Consider the following 16210-nt stretch of genomic DNA (forward strand, 5'->3'; position numbering starts at 1 on the left):
GATGCTGTCATCCACAGCCCACAGGACTTAAAGGACCCAGCATCTCCATGCCAGTCACGGCAGCATACATCAGAGGTTTAAGCCATTATAGCAAAGTTTGAACTGAAACTGAGCTCCTAACTTTAGAGTCTAGGACCAACTCGATTAAAAGCCCCCTACATCATAACCCATTTTTCTTTCACCTGGCCTATTATGGCAACCATATGTGAGTTATGTAAATAATAATGCAAGTGGTGAACTGTAGTGCAATAAAATAACTGGCAGTTCATTGTTTTTTGAGTTTTTGAAGCAGTAACTTTAAAATATGAGAAGATGAGAATTTGAAATGGTTAAATCTTGCTAATTTTTTTTTAAACAACTGTTATTGTGACTCATTTGTCCAGGGTAACGATTCAAAACAGGGCTATAACTATACTGTTGATGGTAAAATTAATATTTTCAGATTATAACGACATTCTTCACTGCAGCAATTAAGGAGTCAAGATTTTAATCATTTATGCAAGTATACAGGGAAAATACAGTTATGTGTCTAGAGTGATCAGAATGGCCCCTTTTAGTGTCTTCTCTTAAAAAAGGAGACCCCTAAAAGCTATCAATTCAGTGTAGTGGAGTTAAAAAGAATAATAGTAATCACCATACCAGAATGCAGCACACAATAATCTCAAATGACGCTTTTAAAAACATTTTAAAGATATTAAAAAGAGGCTTTTACAGTAAATCTTATTGCTATAGAATTTCCCTCAAGCTACTCTGAAATTCAATGGTCTTTGCTTTGTTTTGTGGATCCAGACGAGCAATCAACAAAGGGCTGAAATGAGTATTTCGGAATTCAATCAAAACCTTTAGACCTGCTCAATAGCCAATTAAAGTATCCAGATAAAGAACAGATTTTACTCTCTTTTTTGTCGAGCGTTTTTATCGCTAATCAAGAAATCACTGGTCCACTCAGCAAATGAGATGGACCCTGACGTGATCATCTTTTGAATACTCGTGATGCCATTGTGTCCCGAGTCCTGCGCCAAAGGATAATGGACACCTCAGCTAATCAGAAACACAAGGCTCGAAAGAGGGAGTTTGTCTTCCTCAGTTCACTGATTGCCAGCTTCAGAACAGTTAGGCTATATGACGCACACCGTAGTCAGCTGGTGCGCGCTGCAGTTTCGCAAATAAGACTAAAAGACCTTTCGTGGAAAGGTTGATTCGTTATGTTGCTGGCAGCAACTGGTGAAATGTGAATTTTCAGAAATGTTAGACTTATATCAAAGCAACTATTGGTGAAATTTATGAAAGAGCCTAAATGCACAAATTTATCCAGTTTTATTTAGTTTTGAAAAATATTTTGAAGTCCATGTTTCTTGACTAGAATGAACTCGGGCTCTTAAATCTTAACGAGAGCCGTTGCGAACCCACCGTTCTGTCTGCATAGAAACACCAGCTGTTTGTTTTTATTTTTTACATTTTATATATTTATTTAAGAAGAATTTGTTTGTTAAACAATATCGCATCAGATTAATCACCGCGATCGGTGTGAGCAGTTATTCTGTTGCTGGGCTGTTTGCGTGTGTCCACCCGGATGTTATTTAATAGGTTACACGGTCATATCCTTAAGAGATCTTACTGCCCATGGCCTACACGGTCTCCCTGACATCCACTCACAAAAAGCCATTGTATACTTGGCCACTGAAATCTGATTCGTCTTCTTCTTCCTTTTTAAACCTACTTGAAAGCAAATATTTTAACCACATCTCAGTCCCAAGTGGATTTGTGTTAGGAGCACTTAGATTTAAGTCACTGTCACAACAGGCCACTCTCCTGCAGCCTGTAAAAATCTCAGATTTGAGAAATGTCATGTTCTCTTTCATCTTATCCAGGCGTGTACGCTTAACACCTGATAGCAGACTTGGACGGACTGTTTGGCAGCTGCTCTAAAGAGGTGGGTTTGGGCACAGCTCAGTTGTTTCTGTTATTGTGGCCAAGCCCACGCATAGTTTTTTTTTTATTTCTTTAGGTAGCCTGCTGAATGGTTGGCACAGCAGACTCAGCTATTTTTTTTTTTTTTTTTTTTTTTGTAAACGTATGGTAGTTCCAAGAAGACCGCGTTCTCGGAAAGACTGAAACATAATCTTCACTTTTCAGTGACTCAGCGAGCCTGGTACACGACCAGATATTTGTTTCAGGGCTACAAGATGACAATGGCATCTATCAAGCCCATTCAAACTATGCGTGGCCACTGAGCCGGATCTTGAAGATTGAATGCATGTTTGGCACGGTACCTATCCATCTGAATCCCCACCTAGAGGCAACAGGTTACACGTCTCGCCTCCCTCAAATGCACTTATAGCGCACGGCTTTTGCACGGCTTTGACTTTCCATTTCTCCCAGCACTGCGCCTTTTGCACATGCCTCTCACCATGGTGGAACATAACGGCCTGGATATTATGTGTCCGAACAAGTATAGCAACAGCTCCTCGTCGTCGTCCAGCTCCGAGCAGGACAAGAAGATCTTCAGCAAACTAAAAATCAGTTTGTCCGAAGACTATCCGAAGAAGAACGCGGAGTTCCTGAGCGGGCAATACGGGACCAATCTGCTGTTGATCGGGGCGGCGTTGATGCTTGCCATCGCAAACAAGAACCCCTCCGTTAAAGAAGAGGATCTGCGGTCCTTCACTACCTGCCTCATGATCCTCCAGCTGCTCTGGATGATGTGGTACATCTTGGTACGGGACAGGCAAAAGAGCGTGCCGCCAGAAAAAGATGTACACGCCACCTCAGGCTGGATAAGAGGCGAGTTTGCGAGATTAAACAGGCAAATGCGCACTTATGCAACAGTTTTTTCCGTTAGTGTGAAAATTAAAGGGATTTATGCGCGTGACCACTATATGTTTGTTTCATAACTTAAAGAGAACTTGAATGTTAACATATGTGGTCACAAAGACTTTATTTTCTTTGATTATATCGCTCAATAACTTTCTTTTTCTAGGTGGTTTGACCCTTCTTGCACTCCTTTCACTGATTATGGATGCTTTCCGAATTGGGCAATATGTTGGTTTTCAACCTTGTGTGTCGGCGGTGCTCGTGGTATATCCTGTCATCCACGCAACTCACACTATGGCACAGGTATGTGCACAGCCTAGGTTTAATTTTTAAAATGTGACACTCTTTCAGCAGTATCTTTTTTTCCCACATACTATTTCAAGATCTTAGAATAATGTGCTCTTTGTTGTTAAGGCAAGTAGAGAGCGTTGCTGCGACAGTATACTCCGATCATTGTCCATGTCGCTTGAGTGTAACTGCATATATCAGTGGGAATCTTTAAATGCAATGACTTAAGCAAATAAATAGAATTAAGTTTACAATAAGTATGTGCTTAGTATATTATGAAGTGTATTTCTGAAGCTTGATAAAATCACTAAACTGCATTTTGGATATGACTTTGTCAAGCTTTTTTAAGACTTGTGTTTGGGTTTTATTTAGGTGCATTTTCTCTGGTTTCACATCAAGGATGTCATCAAGAGCTTTGAAACATTTGAGAGGTGTGTGAAATGTGCGATAACCTGGGCCTTTAGTCAATATATCCTTTTTTTCTTTTGTTTGTTTTTGCACCTGCAAATCATAAGAAAATTATGTGTTCATAGTTCTATTTTAATCAATGGCATGAAACAAGCTCAACAACACCGCTAAATCCTGTCACTTATACTTGCTGTTAGGTGATCGGGTGTCTTATTTTCAACTGCTGTCTCCTCAGATTTGGTGTAATCCATGCAGTCTTTACCAACATCCTCCTGTGGTGCAGTGGTGTGATGTCAGAGGCTGAACACTTCCTGAACAACCATAAGAGGAGACTTTCTGCCCTGGGCCTCATAAACCTCACTAAAGGTAAGGATCCGGGGGTCGATTGCAGGCTTGTTTTTAGAAGAAAAGTACAATAGTCCGCTTGAGAACTCACTTCAGTGGATGAAAGAAAAGGGAAAGAGAGGAGGGCTTGGAAGTGCAAGGGAGGTAAGCCTGGCTGCTCAGCGGGTCTTGTTTGTGTCGAATGTCTCTCTATTAGGTTTCAGAAGACACATATTGTTGCCCCCTCCCCAGTCCTTTCCCCACACTTCAGCCACCACCACCTCCTTTGGCAACCCCCCACCTGACCTCAGACGGCTTTGTCCCCAGGCTGCTTAGTCCCAAGGGTACTGCAATTACAGTAACTGATACATCTAAGCTTAGGGTTGAGGGGTTCTGCTACTCCTCTTCATATCCGGCTGACTGTGAGGCTGGCTGCACCCTGACTGTTGTTCACTTTTTAATTAAAGGGTGCATGACCATAGTAGTGGGCTCGGGGGGAAAGGGGGGGGGGGCGATGGGGGCCAGGAGCAGGTGAGTTGGGAGGGGGCTTAAGACCTAGAGGGCAACAGTGTAACCATAGGAAGTGTACAAGACGTGCATTCAGCTAATGAAGGAAATTTCAAACGAATACAATATGATTAATAAATACTCAAAAGCAGAAACTTGCTTGCTCTCTTTCTCTCGCAAACAAACAATCACACACAAAAAAATATATTCGCATTTTCATCATTAAATAAATAAAATAAATAAATAAAAATCACTTTTTTAATTTAGTTCAATTTATTTTTTTTGTACAGCTCAGTGTCACAAATACAGGTTTAAAGGGCTTAAAAGGCATAAAACATATTAAGAGATAAGGTATCCCAACAATTAATGCAATAATATATATATTAAGAAGAAGAAATATTTAAATTCCAAATTAAAAGGGGGTGTACCAGTAAGTACAGTGGGTGGTATACTGGTTGAGAGGCTACAAAATTTTAAAAGAAATCTTTTGCTTTGAAATTCATGTAGTCTTGTAAAACCGAGCAACAAGATGTCAGAAGTAATCATAAAACAAATGTTGTTGAATAAAGAGAATTACAAGTCTCTACAGAATAATACTTTTATTCTTCTGGGTTTTTTCCTTCCATATCATTATTATTATTATTATTATTATTATTATTATTATTATTATTATTATTATTATTATTATTATTATTTCCTCAATTTTGGATAAATCAGTGACTACGGCCCAGTAGCACTCACCCCCATCATCACTAAGTGCTTAGAGCAGCTGGTCCTAGCACACTTCAAATCCTGTCTCCCCCCCACCCTGGACCCCCACCAATTCGCATACCGCCAGAACAGGAGCACAGAGGATGCAGTCTCCATTGCACTGCACTCTGTCCTCTCACACCTGGACAACAACAACACATACGCCAGAATGCTGTTTATAGACTTCAGATCAGCATTCAATACAATCCATCTCAGAGGATCTCACCTGGATGACCAACTGCTCCAAGCTGGTCAAGAAGGCTCACCAGCGCCTCTTCTTCTTGAGGACTCTGAGGAAGAACCACCTGTCCTCAGACATCCTGGTGAACTTCTATCGCTGCACCATCGAGAGCATCCTGACCAACTGTATAACAGTCTGGTACGGGAACTGCTCTGCCTCGGACCGGAAGGCGTTGCAGAGGGTCGTGAAAACTGCCCAGCGCATCGCCAGAGCACCACTTCCTGCCATAAAAGACATCTACAGGAAGCGGTGTCTGAAAAGGGCTGGGAAAATCATCAAAGACCCCAAACTCATGGACTGAACATACACACACACACACACACAATGGACAACTGTACCCTCAAACACACAATAATAACATGGACTGAACCACCACTCACAACCACTAGTACTTTATATAGCCTCTGTAGAAATTATCCACATATCTCACTTATCTTAACTGCACTACTGTATAGCTCTGTGTAAATAATCATTCTGTACATACGATAATTTTTAACCCTACAACTGTTTACAACTTGCATAGTTCCCATTTCTGTATAACTATATATCTCAGATTTCTGTAAAGTTATTTATTTCATATTCTGTATAGTTTTTCATATTTATATCCTGTTCATAGCTTGTACATAGCTTGTACTCACTACAGCCTGTACATACTTATAGTTATAGAATATTCACAACATACTTCATACCGTGTACATTATAACATACCATAATAGATCCTTCCATCCATCCATCCATCCATCCATCCATCCCCATCCGCTTTGTCCGGGGCCGGGTCGCGGGGGCAGCAGCCTAAGCAAAGAGGCCCAGACCTCCCTCTCCCCAGCCACCTCCTCCAGCTTATCCGGGGGAATACCAAGGCTTTCCCAGGCCAGCCGAGAGATATAAATAGACCCATTTCTGTAATATACTTACATATCTATATTATTGCTAATATATATTGTAATATATCTATATCACTAAAGCACTTCTGGATGGATGCAAACTGCATTTCGTTGCCCTGTACCTGTGCATGTGCAATGACAATAAAGTTGAACTCTATTCTATTCTATTCTAAATGTGAATATGCTACAGCTTCCACAAACCACATGCACTCAAAAGGGGTTTGCAACAAACCAAAAAGTTGGGATGTCCTGTCATAGTACAGTATAACTTAGGGCAGCACAAGGATATCAACACATTCATTAGAGAAGATTAGTAAAAATTCAATAGCTTAAAATTTGTCTCAAAACCCAAAAAAAACATATTTTTATGGTTAAAAATCGAAAGAGAGGAATAAGCCTAAACAGAGCACTCTGTTATTTCACGTGAGCCTGATTTAAAGTTTTAAAAAGTTGGGACACTGTGTAAAATGTAAATAAAAACAGAATGCAATGATATGCAAATTTTATCAACCCACATTTCATTTAAACTGAGCACAGAAAACAAATCAAATGTTTAAACTGAGACATATCATGTTAATATAAATATTATCACATTTTGAATTTTTAGGGCAGCTAAATGACTAAAAAAAGTTAGGACAGAATCTTGTTTACCACTGTGTAGTATCCTCTTCGCTTTTAACAACAGTCCATAAACATCTGGGAACAGAGGAGACAGCTGCTGGAGTTTTGAGAGAGGAATGTTGTTCCATTCTCATCTTATATAGCATTCTAGCTGCCCAAGAGTCCTGAATCATCATCATATTTTTTCATTCACGATGTGGCAAATGCTTTCAACTGGTGAAATTCTCAGCACCCAGATTCTTCTACTGTGCAACCATGCTGCTGTAATAGATCCAGTATGTGGTTTAGCTGTCTTGCTGAAATATGCAAGGCTTTCCCTGAAAAAAGATATTGATTGGATTGGAGCATATGTAGCTCTAAATCCTATATACATCTTTCAGCACTTTACAAATGTGCAAGCTGCCAATTACATTACATCCCCATACTGTCACAGATGAAGGCTTTTAAACTGAGCGCTGATAACAGGCTGGATTGTCTCCCTCTTCTTTAACCTGGAGAAAGCAGCATCCATGTTTTCAAAAAATGCCTCATAAAAAGGATTTAATAATATTTATTTAATAATACTAAAGGATGTGACCTTTTGGAAGCATCCCAAAATCAGACGAATCCAAAATTGAGCCTTGTCTTATGCACATAGAGATTTATCAATATTCTCTGAATCTTTTAATGATATTATGTACTGTAGATAATGAGATATTCAAAATCTTCATTATTATTGTCTGTGAAGGTTCTCAGTCATCCAGGTCATTGTAGTCAAAGGAGCTTGCAAAGAAAAGCGTCTGGACTTCTTTAAGTTGCTTGAAAGTTAAAGAAGCAACTTAAAGAAGTCCAGACGCTTTTCTTTGCAAGCTCCTTTGCCTTCATTATTATTAGGAACATTATTCTAAATTTGTTCCACAATTTCTAGATACAGTTTACAGAAAGAAACTCTGCATCTCTAAGATGTCCTTTTTCTACCCAATCACGTTACTGACCAGTTACCAATTAACCTAATTAGTTGCAAAATGTTCGTTGACCTGTCTCTTTTCAGTACTACTTACTTTTCCACACTTTTGTTGCCCCTATTCCAACTATTTTGAGACATGCTGTTGCCATCAAATTCAAAATGAGCAAATATTTTTTTCATGAAATAATAAATGTGTGATAAATATATTATTTTAAATATTTAATTTTAACTCACACTTTACACAGTATTCCAGCATTTTTTATATTGGGGTTGTACATTGCTATCTGACCTGCACATGCCATGTTTGATGTTGAGTCAGACAATATTAAACCTTGAGATAGACATTCTGTTATGGCATATGTGTGTATACTTGTAGTGTGGAATCTGAATGATTATTGTGTATCTTTATGTTTTTAATGATAATATAATCCATTTTGTTGTTGTTGTCAACCTGTAAAAGATTTACTATTCATTCTATTTTACATTTAAATTATTTCTAACATTTAGCTTTCAGAACAGTATCATTGCTTAACATGTCTTTCATTTTGTTCTTATCTTAAAAAACAGACAGGCTGTACTAATGTAAGACAGCACTGGCATGGTCAGCTTCTTTTTATTGTTCTATTTCCCTGTAACTCATGTGTTTGCCCACATTTTTAACTGTTTTACAGAGTACTCAGAACCACAATGTAACTGCACCACCAGCACATGCTCCATGTTCGCCACCAGCCTCTACTATCTCTACCCCTTCAATATTGAATACCACATTTTTGTTTCTGTCTTGCTTTTCGTGATGTGGAGAAATATTGGACGCACCATTGACCTCACTTCAAACCATAAAAGGCAGGTTGCCAAAAACCGGGGCTTGATCTTAGGTCCTCTTGTGGGTCTACTTGCCCTGGCCAGCAGTATCGGAATACTGGTGGTCTACGTTACTCATGTAGAGAAGTCAATCCAGATGCGAAGGTCAGCCGTTTCCATGTTTTACATTTATGCCATCGTCATGCTGACGGTCATGTGCTGCGCCGGTGCTTCGGGTCTGCTTATATACCGAGTGAACCACATGCCGCTGGACACCTCCAAGAACCCGTCAAGACAGCTGGACACGGAGGTGCTGTTTGGATCCTCCATTGGCTCCTGGTTCATGTCATGGTGCAGCATAGTGTCTGTGCTAAGCACCGGAAGCAACCCTCCTTACCGCTGGACAAATTTGGTCTACTCTCTGTTTATTGTGTTGGAGAAATATGTCCAGAATCTCTTCATCATAGAGTCTTTGTATCGCCAGCAAGAGGATAGAGAGAGGCAGGACCCAGAGTTACCAGCTGCTCCAGAAGTCTTCTCTGTCACTTCCTCTCTCGCTCCGCCGTGCAATGGCATCATCAACCGAACTTTTGAATCTCCAGACAGGAGCTGTGTCTCTACTGAGAGCGAGCAGGAGGAGAGTGAGCAGGTTTATGGATGCCCACGGAAACATTCAGATGTGCCAGCGCCTGTGGGAAACGAAACAGTGGAACGCCCAAATATAAAGAGGCAGATCCTGAAGAATATTGCTGTTTTCCTTATTATGTGTAACATTTCGGTAAGCACTGGTTAACTGGTCTGTGATGATTAGTTTTTTAATAGGTGGAATTGATCGAGCTGATGTAAAATCTACTGACCATTTGAAACTTCATTTGATTAAGTGTATTTTACCCAACAAAATGCGAAGTTCATTTCTTTTTGCTAGGATGACTCCCAAAAGTCAAAAGTTATTATTTGTTCATTTTAAGCTTCTGTAATTAATATATTTGCTATTCACTATTGCCATAGTGGTAAACACAAAGAGGGATTCCATGCCAATCACCCTCATTTTAATATGCTTAAGCCACATTTGTATTGTTTTGGTTTAGTTTCACTACTCTCATCAACAACAGATACAAAACTCTCCATTAAGTGTTATGTGATGTGTAACAATCATTAGCTATAACTGAGATTATAACTAAAGTGAGGACGTTACTAGCTTGTGGTGAAGGTAGTGGAGCACTGAGATATTTTCCTCAGGAGTGATGGTAGCAAAAGTAAAAATAGAGGTAATAGAGACTAATTACAGCATTTTTGGCTAATTGAATTTCAAATATAATAATATAAACAGGCAACTTTAAGCCTTATAAAATGACACTGTTGTGTTTCTACCTTGTTGTTCTGCCCCTAAGTAGCTAAAAGTATATGAATTCAGGTGTATCTAATTAGAGCTCTCTCTTTTTTCCATTTCAGCTGTGGATTCTTTCTGCCTTTGGCTGCAGGCCACAGTATGACAACGGACTGGAAGAGGAGACATATGGCTTCAGCATATGGAGCACAGTTCTCAATTTTGCCATCCCTTTGAACCTTTTCTACCGCATGCATGCAGTTGCCTCCCTCTTCGAGGTGTTCTCCAGAGTCTGACAAAATAGCAGATGACTGACAATGGCAACATGCACACGAACACTTGTCACCACTGGCTCTCGAGAGTGTGTCACAGCGCAGGTCAACCATTCAGGAGGCAGTCTGGATCACAGTCCAACAGACTTGAAAGTAATCTGTGGAGACAAACGTTGATCCCTCACTGTGGGGATTGCAGAGGAGGACAAACCTATTAGACCTGGTTCCTTAAAGAATTAGCTTGTGTAATGCAAGGGTTGTTAAAGCTAGTGATGAAAAAAATATTTGGTTTTATGAATTTAGAAAGGGTTCTTTGTACTTTTTATATTGTAGTAACATTACAGTGGGGTTTCTAACAGGTGGATCATGTACAATATATGCTTTAGCTGACATACACTTTCTATATTATTTCATATTAGTGACTGAAAACATAATTACTATTATAAAATAACACCCTACCAACATGATTACCATATACAAAAAGACTGCAGAGGAACTACATAAACACTCATTATTTTCAATATCCAATAGTACTGTATTTAACAGCTACAAGCTCAGCGGTGTGCCACCTGATCCTTACTTTATCTGCATTTAAAATGTTCATACTTTACATGGATAAGGTTCTCATTTGCTTGCCTAAGTAGTTAGGTTAGTGAACACTTAAGTTGTAAGTGCCAATCTAAGCACAAACAAATTAAATCATCTTTTGAGTTGGATATTAGTTCTCAGATGTAGCACTTAATTCCCTTTCTCAGCCATTTAAGGTTCCTCAGTGTCTTACTGCGTTCTCATTTGCTGCTCTGTTGAACTAATCAAGAAGTTGTGTTAAAAAAGGCTTCTCTTCTGGACCTTGATAACACTGAACTAATGTGCATTAACACGATTGTGCATAAGGATGGGATTTTTGCAAAACAAACTGTTGCAGTGACAACTGCTGCATGGCACTGCGGACTGATGTTTACATCTGAAGAACCAGAAATGAAAACCATCACACTGATATAAATGACAACACTTGCTTCTCCTCTATTAAAACCACAGATATATAATAGTACTGTACTAGTTTGTATCAGATCACCAAATAATCTTAGACATTCAGCAGGTTCTCAGCCTGGTGCCATATACTGTATGTGCTCTCAATATGTGCCAAGTTGTGCAAAATGTTTTGTTTTGCAGATTTTTCTGCCATCTTAGTAAATACTGTTATACTGACCAAAATCATTTAAAGGGTGCGCTATGATTTTGTGAAATTTCAGTTAAATGGTGCTATTGAGAAATGATGTCTAAAGTTAGTTGTAATTTCATATCTTTTTCCTGTTGAAATAAACAAGAACTATCTTTATGTCATGTCGTGTTGCTTAACCTGCTACATACTCTGTTCACTCTTCAATAAAAGTCTGGAAGGGTAACAGATGCAGTGTGCCTACGCACCACAGGATGGCGCAACATATTTATGTCTTTTGTTGAGACTGCTTTGGACTATCCAAATGATACTGCCTGATGGTCTTCATTTAAATGACTGTTTTACGATTTCTTAAAAAATAAGTGATAAAGATAGGATAGATTTAGATTTGAAGACATACAAAGTTGCAAAGCATACCAACAGCACTGAAGAACTGCACAATTGTGCTTCTATTTGTGACTTCAAAATAGAAGTCCTATAGTTTGGTGTTAAATTGGAAATAGTAATCCGCAATATACACTTTGCAAAATATCAGTCATCTTTTGCAGCGACCTCCACACCAACCCGTCTATAGATAACTAACGTGTGCTGTCTGCGTAAAAAGGAAATGCAGTGTCGGACACAGGTTGTCTCCTGACATGGCATCACGAGCTTATGTTTATGCTACTTCAGAGAATATGGCATTGAGCGTCGGGGGATGATTTTAACGTTGTGTCAGAACGATTTGACAGGCAGGCGGAGGCGTCTAAAAATACCCGTGACGTTTCAAAGCCGGAAACGGCGAGTCTGCTGCACAGGCACACGACGACGCAGAGCAGCTCCCGGCCTAACATGCTCCCTAGGAGTGTGAATGTGACTCACCTGTTCGGACAACTCGGCTAAATGGGTGGGTTATGACCTTCAGTCGCTGCCGTCGGGAGACAAAAGAATACCGAAAAAAAAGAAAAGATAAAACTTCCATAGTTGAAAATTACCTTTTTTTTAATTAATAAGGCAAACGCAATGAAAGTATCTAAGTAGCCTGTCATATTACCTAAAGATGTGTTAGATGGGTTTTATTATTTTCATTATTCACTGAAAATTTTACATAGATAGATAGATAGATGGGGTTCTCAGCTTTCAGCACCACGGACAGTTCTGCACTGTTAGACTACGAGTAAGGCTCCGTTCTTTCTCTGTCACTTCATGGGCGTATGTTGTAGTTTTGTGTGTATAATATAGATTGTAAATGCTCTCTCTGGACTTGGACAAAAATGCACAGTGTTGTCTCTCTGAAGTCTGTCGTAATAATAGGGCTTAAATATAAACCAGGCTATAACACTATCCATAACTGGATGAAAACCCGCAGCTGATTGGAAGTTTGTAATTGCTCTCTTTGGAGTACACACACACACACACACACACACACACACACACACACACACACACACACACACACACACACACACACACACACACACACACAAGAAAAAAATCCCTGAAAATACCGAATGCTCTCTACCCAGTCCCGACGCAGTGGACGGCTGTGCGTAACATGCATGTGTTACGTACAGCAGTGTCAGTGTATGCGCACAGCCCTGGCTAAGTTAGTGTGTTGGGACTCCCTCCTTACCCACGCTACGCTCAGGATATCTTGTGCAGAAAGCTTCAAAGTGGAAGCCAGGTCAGACGATCCGACCGTAAAGGCTGCAACATGCGCCCGCCACTACGTGCTGCGTTTCAGCCCCTCAGCGCACCTGACACGTCGCCTGGCTCACTTTTAACACGCGCAATTGTCTCGTTCCCTCTGTTTCGCACTCCACATAAGGCAGGCAGCCAGGCTGATCATTGGGGACAAAACGATGGCTGGCCGATAACTGAGCCCGTCCCCGCGCACGGAGCAATGGACTTCAGTTTTACTTGAAGAAGCAAATGGAGAATCCAGCAAAGTATCTCTCGTCAGTGCAGGGTATTGACTCTGCGCGGGCACCCCTCGGAGAGATTATGTGGAACAGTACTGAAACTGAGGCAAAAAGCGACGGGAGAAGGGATATGGTGGCACGCACAGTGACGGGCTGTCTGCTTTCTCTGCTTATCCTATGGACCCTGCTGGGGAACATCTTGGTGTGTTCCGCGGTGCTGCGCTTTCGGCACCTACGGACCAAAGTCACCAACATTTTCATCGTGTCCCTAGCGCTGTCGGATTTATTCGTAGCCGTCCTGGTTATGCCCTGGAAAGCTGTGGCAGAAGTAGCTGGCTATTGGCCGTTTGGCACTTTCTGTAATGTGTGGGTTGCTTTTGATATTATGTGCTCCACCGCTTCCATCCTTAACCTCTGCATTATCAGCGTGGATAGATACTGGGCCATCTCCAGTCCCTTCCGCTACGAGAGGAAAATGACCCAGCGAGTTGCCTTTGTTATGATTAGCATCACTTGGACGTTGTCTGTGCTCATTTCATTCATACCGGTCCAGCTAAATTGGCACAAAGCCAGCGGTGACGACATGGTTGGGGCGCACAACTCTTCCATAAGTAGGCAGGTAGAGGAAAACTGCGACTCCAGTCTGAGCAGAGAGTATGCGATATCCTCCTCCTTGATAAGTTTTTATATCCCAGTGGCAATTATGATTGTAACATATACCAGGATATATCGGATTGCGCAAATACAAATTAGAAGAATAGCCTCTCTGGAGAGAGCGGCAGAACATGCGCAAAGTTGCAGGACCAACAGAATAGAGTGCCAACACCACAACACACTGAAAACGTCGATTAAACGTGAAACCAAAGTGTTCAAAACTCTGTCGGTGATCATGGGTGTCTTTGTGTGTTGCTGGCTACCTTTCTTCGTTTTAAACTGCATGGTCCCGTTCTGCGACAGGCCGGCGGCAGACCGGGATGCGGGTCTTCCGTGCGTAAGCGAGACGACCTTTGACGTCTTCGTGTGGTTCGGCTGGACCAACTCCTCCCTGAATCCCATCATATACGCCTTCAACGCTGAGTTCAGGAAGGCCTTCGCCAGCCTCTTGGGCTGCCGCTATTTCTGCTCCAACACGCCAGTGGAAACTGTTAACATCAGCAACGAGCTGGTGTCGTATAACCAAGATACCCTCATCCACAAAGAAATCGCGAACGCTTATGTGAATATGATCCCCAATGTCGTTGAATGTATCGAGCATGAGGAGACTTTCGACAGGATTTCACAATTTTCTCACAACCACGAAAACGCCACCGACTCGGTTTGTGACCTGGAGGACTGCGAGGCAGACATCAGCCTTGACAGGGTGTCACCATTCACACCCAATGGATTACACTGACTCCACACCTTGTCTCTCCCCGTGCGTAACTGGATGTATTGATAATAATTTCATTGTTCACTCAGCTCTTTGCCTCTTCACAGGAGGTTTCTGTGCAGCAGCCCTTGCTTCTGGGTTCAGGGCTGTCTTGGAACCCTCTAAAGTACACTTAAGCAGGGGCATGTCTCTGCAGCCACAAGGCCAACCTGACATGAAATGTGATGTTGTCTTGTTGTCTGAAACAAATTTGATGTGTAGGTGTTTATTTAAATGACAAGTGAAGTCTGTGTTCCTTTGTTCAAGGTTCAGTGTTGCTAAAGCTGTTGTTTACTCAGAGGCTTTAATGGCATCATCGTCTAATGTCCATCATGACTGAGGGAAAGTGTTTGTAAAAACAAGACTCTTTGCTGCTTAATAACTTCATGTGTATCCAGTGTTCGCCTTTCCACTGAGTATGAAAACTGGGGGAAAGCCTTACAGACAGTGAAACCAAGACAGTCAAATGCAGTTATTTCAGAGCCTTGTAGCTTATTCAAATAACAGCTTTGAGACATAAAAGGAATGTGTCCTGTAGAATTCAAGTTACACAATGCCAAAATGCAGTATTAAAGCGTTTTGCCACTGCACCACCCCAGTGACTCTTCCAACATGCCTGGATGATAAAAATCACATAATCTAATGCTATAAATACAAAAAAGGGGAATCTGTGTGCATTACTACTTTTTGTGATCATTTATTTCTCATTGAGGCCAAAACTACTGTAATGCTTCTGCTTTATGAGCCCGATTCAACTCTGACTGAAATAACTAAAAGGAGAAAGATTGACCAAAGACTTCAAGGAGAGCATTGATAGACACAACAAGGGTGCAGTGTCATGTCAGCTAGAGGAAATGTTACTATAGAAGCCTAAATACATGTGTGGCCATTGGCCCAACACAACTGGATGTCATGCATCACCTCTCCCACATTTCTCTCTTATCTTTGTACTGTACAGATGACCTGATCTGAATGTATACTACTGTCCTTTAAACAGTGAAGTGTGTCATCATTTGTCTAATAAAATGCTGTCATGCATCAGAGTGAGCTGGTATCTTCGCGAACCCAATATTCATGCTAACGGGATTTCAGGTGGTTTCTGTGCAGCTTGGAGAATTTTATTTTAAGCATAACAGGAAGTGAGTTCATTCTTATGCACATCCACATCTGACCCGTTCTTTTGACATGTTTCTTCTTTTGGTATTTTGCATTCTTTGAACATCTTAACAGCTGAGATTGACAGGAAGTGTTGGCAGAGAAACAGCTAGTGAGGGGACATGACATGCACCAGAAGTGCACTCAAAATGAAGAACGTTGTGGTTACTTGGTTGCATGGTATACAAGCTGCTGCCCCACCAAGACTTGATTTGACCTGTCTTCCACAGGTTTGGCCAGCTGGTGTATTTTCTATTATACACGAAGAAAGGTTTGAAGTCACAGTTGTGTAGGTAAGGCAATACAAAGAGCAGAACATGGAAGCGAAGCAGCTCGTTTTTGTACTTACAATTTATTTTTCAGTAAAGCAATATTTTTATTTA

General features: G+C 40.9%; 2 protein-coding genes across 2 annotated transcripts; both read left to right on the forward strand.

Annotated features, from left to right (window-relative positions):
• Window positions 1-2318: 2318 nt before the first annotated feature.
• On the forward strand, window positions 2319-11458 carry otop1 (otopetrin 1). Its single transcript, XM_086294177.1, has 6 exons — window positions 2319-2784; window positions 2981-3117; window positions 3475-3533; window positions 3746-3876; window positions 8455-9362; window positions 10037-11458. The coding sequence occupies exons 1-6, from the start codon at window positions 2400-2402 to the stop codon at window positions 10205-10207; spliced, it is 1791 nt and encodes a 596-aa protein (XP_086150303.1). The 5' UTR covers window positions 2319-2399; the 3' UTR covers window positions 10208-11458.
• Window positions 11459-12880: 1422 nt separating this feature from the next.
• drd5a (dopamine receptor D5a) lies at window positions 12881-15728 on the forward strand. The gene has a single exon (XM_086291713.1). The coding sequence runs from the start codon at window positions 13275-13277 to the stop codon at window positions 14655-14657; it is 1383 nt and encodes a 460-aa protein (XP_086147839.1). The 5' UTR covers window positions 12881-13274; the 3' UTR covers window positions 14658-15728.
• Window positions 15729-16210: the final 482 nt, after the last annotated feature.

This window comes from Aulonocara sp. 'chitande type north' Nkhata Bay, linkage group LG5 (genome assembly GCF_057382095.1).
Source record: "Aulonocara sp. 'chitande type north' Nkhata Bay isolate Kocher_YH1m ecotype deep benthic linkage group LG5, A_spYH_male_GT1.1, whole genome shotgun sequence".
Lineage (NCBI taxonomy): Eukaryota > Metazoa > Chordata > Actinopteri > Cichliformes > Cichlidae > Aulonocara > Aulonocara sp. 'chitande type north' Nkhata Bay.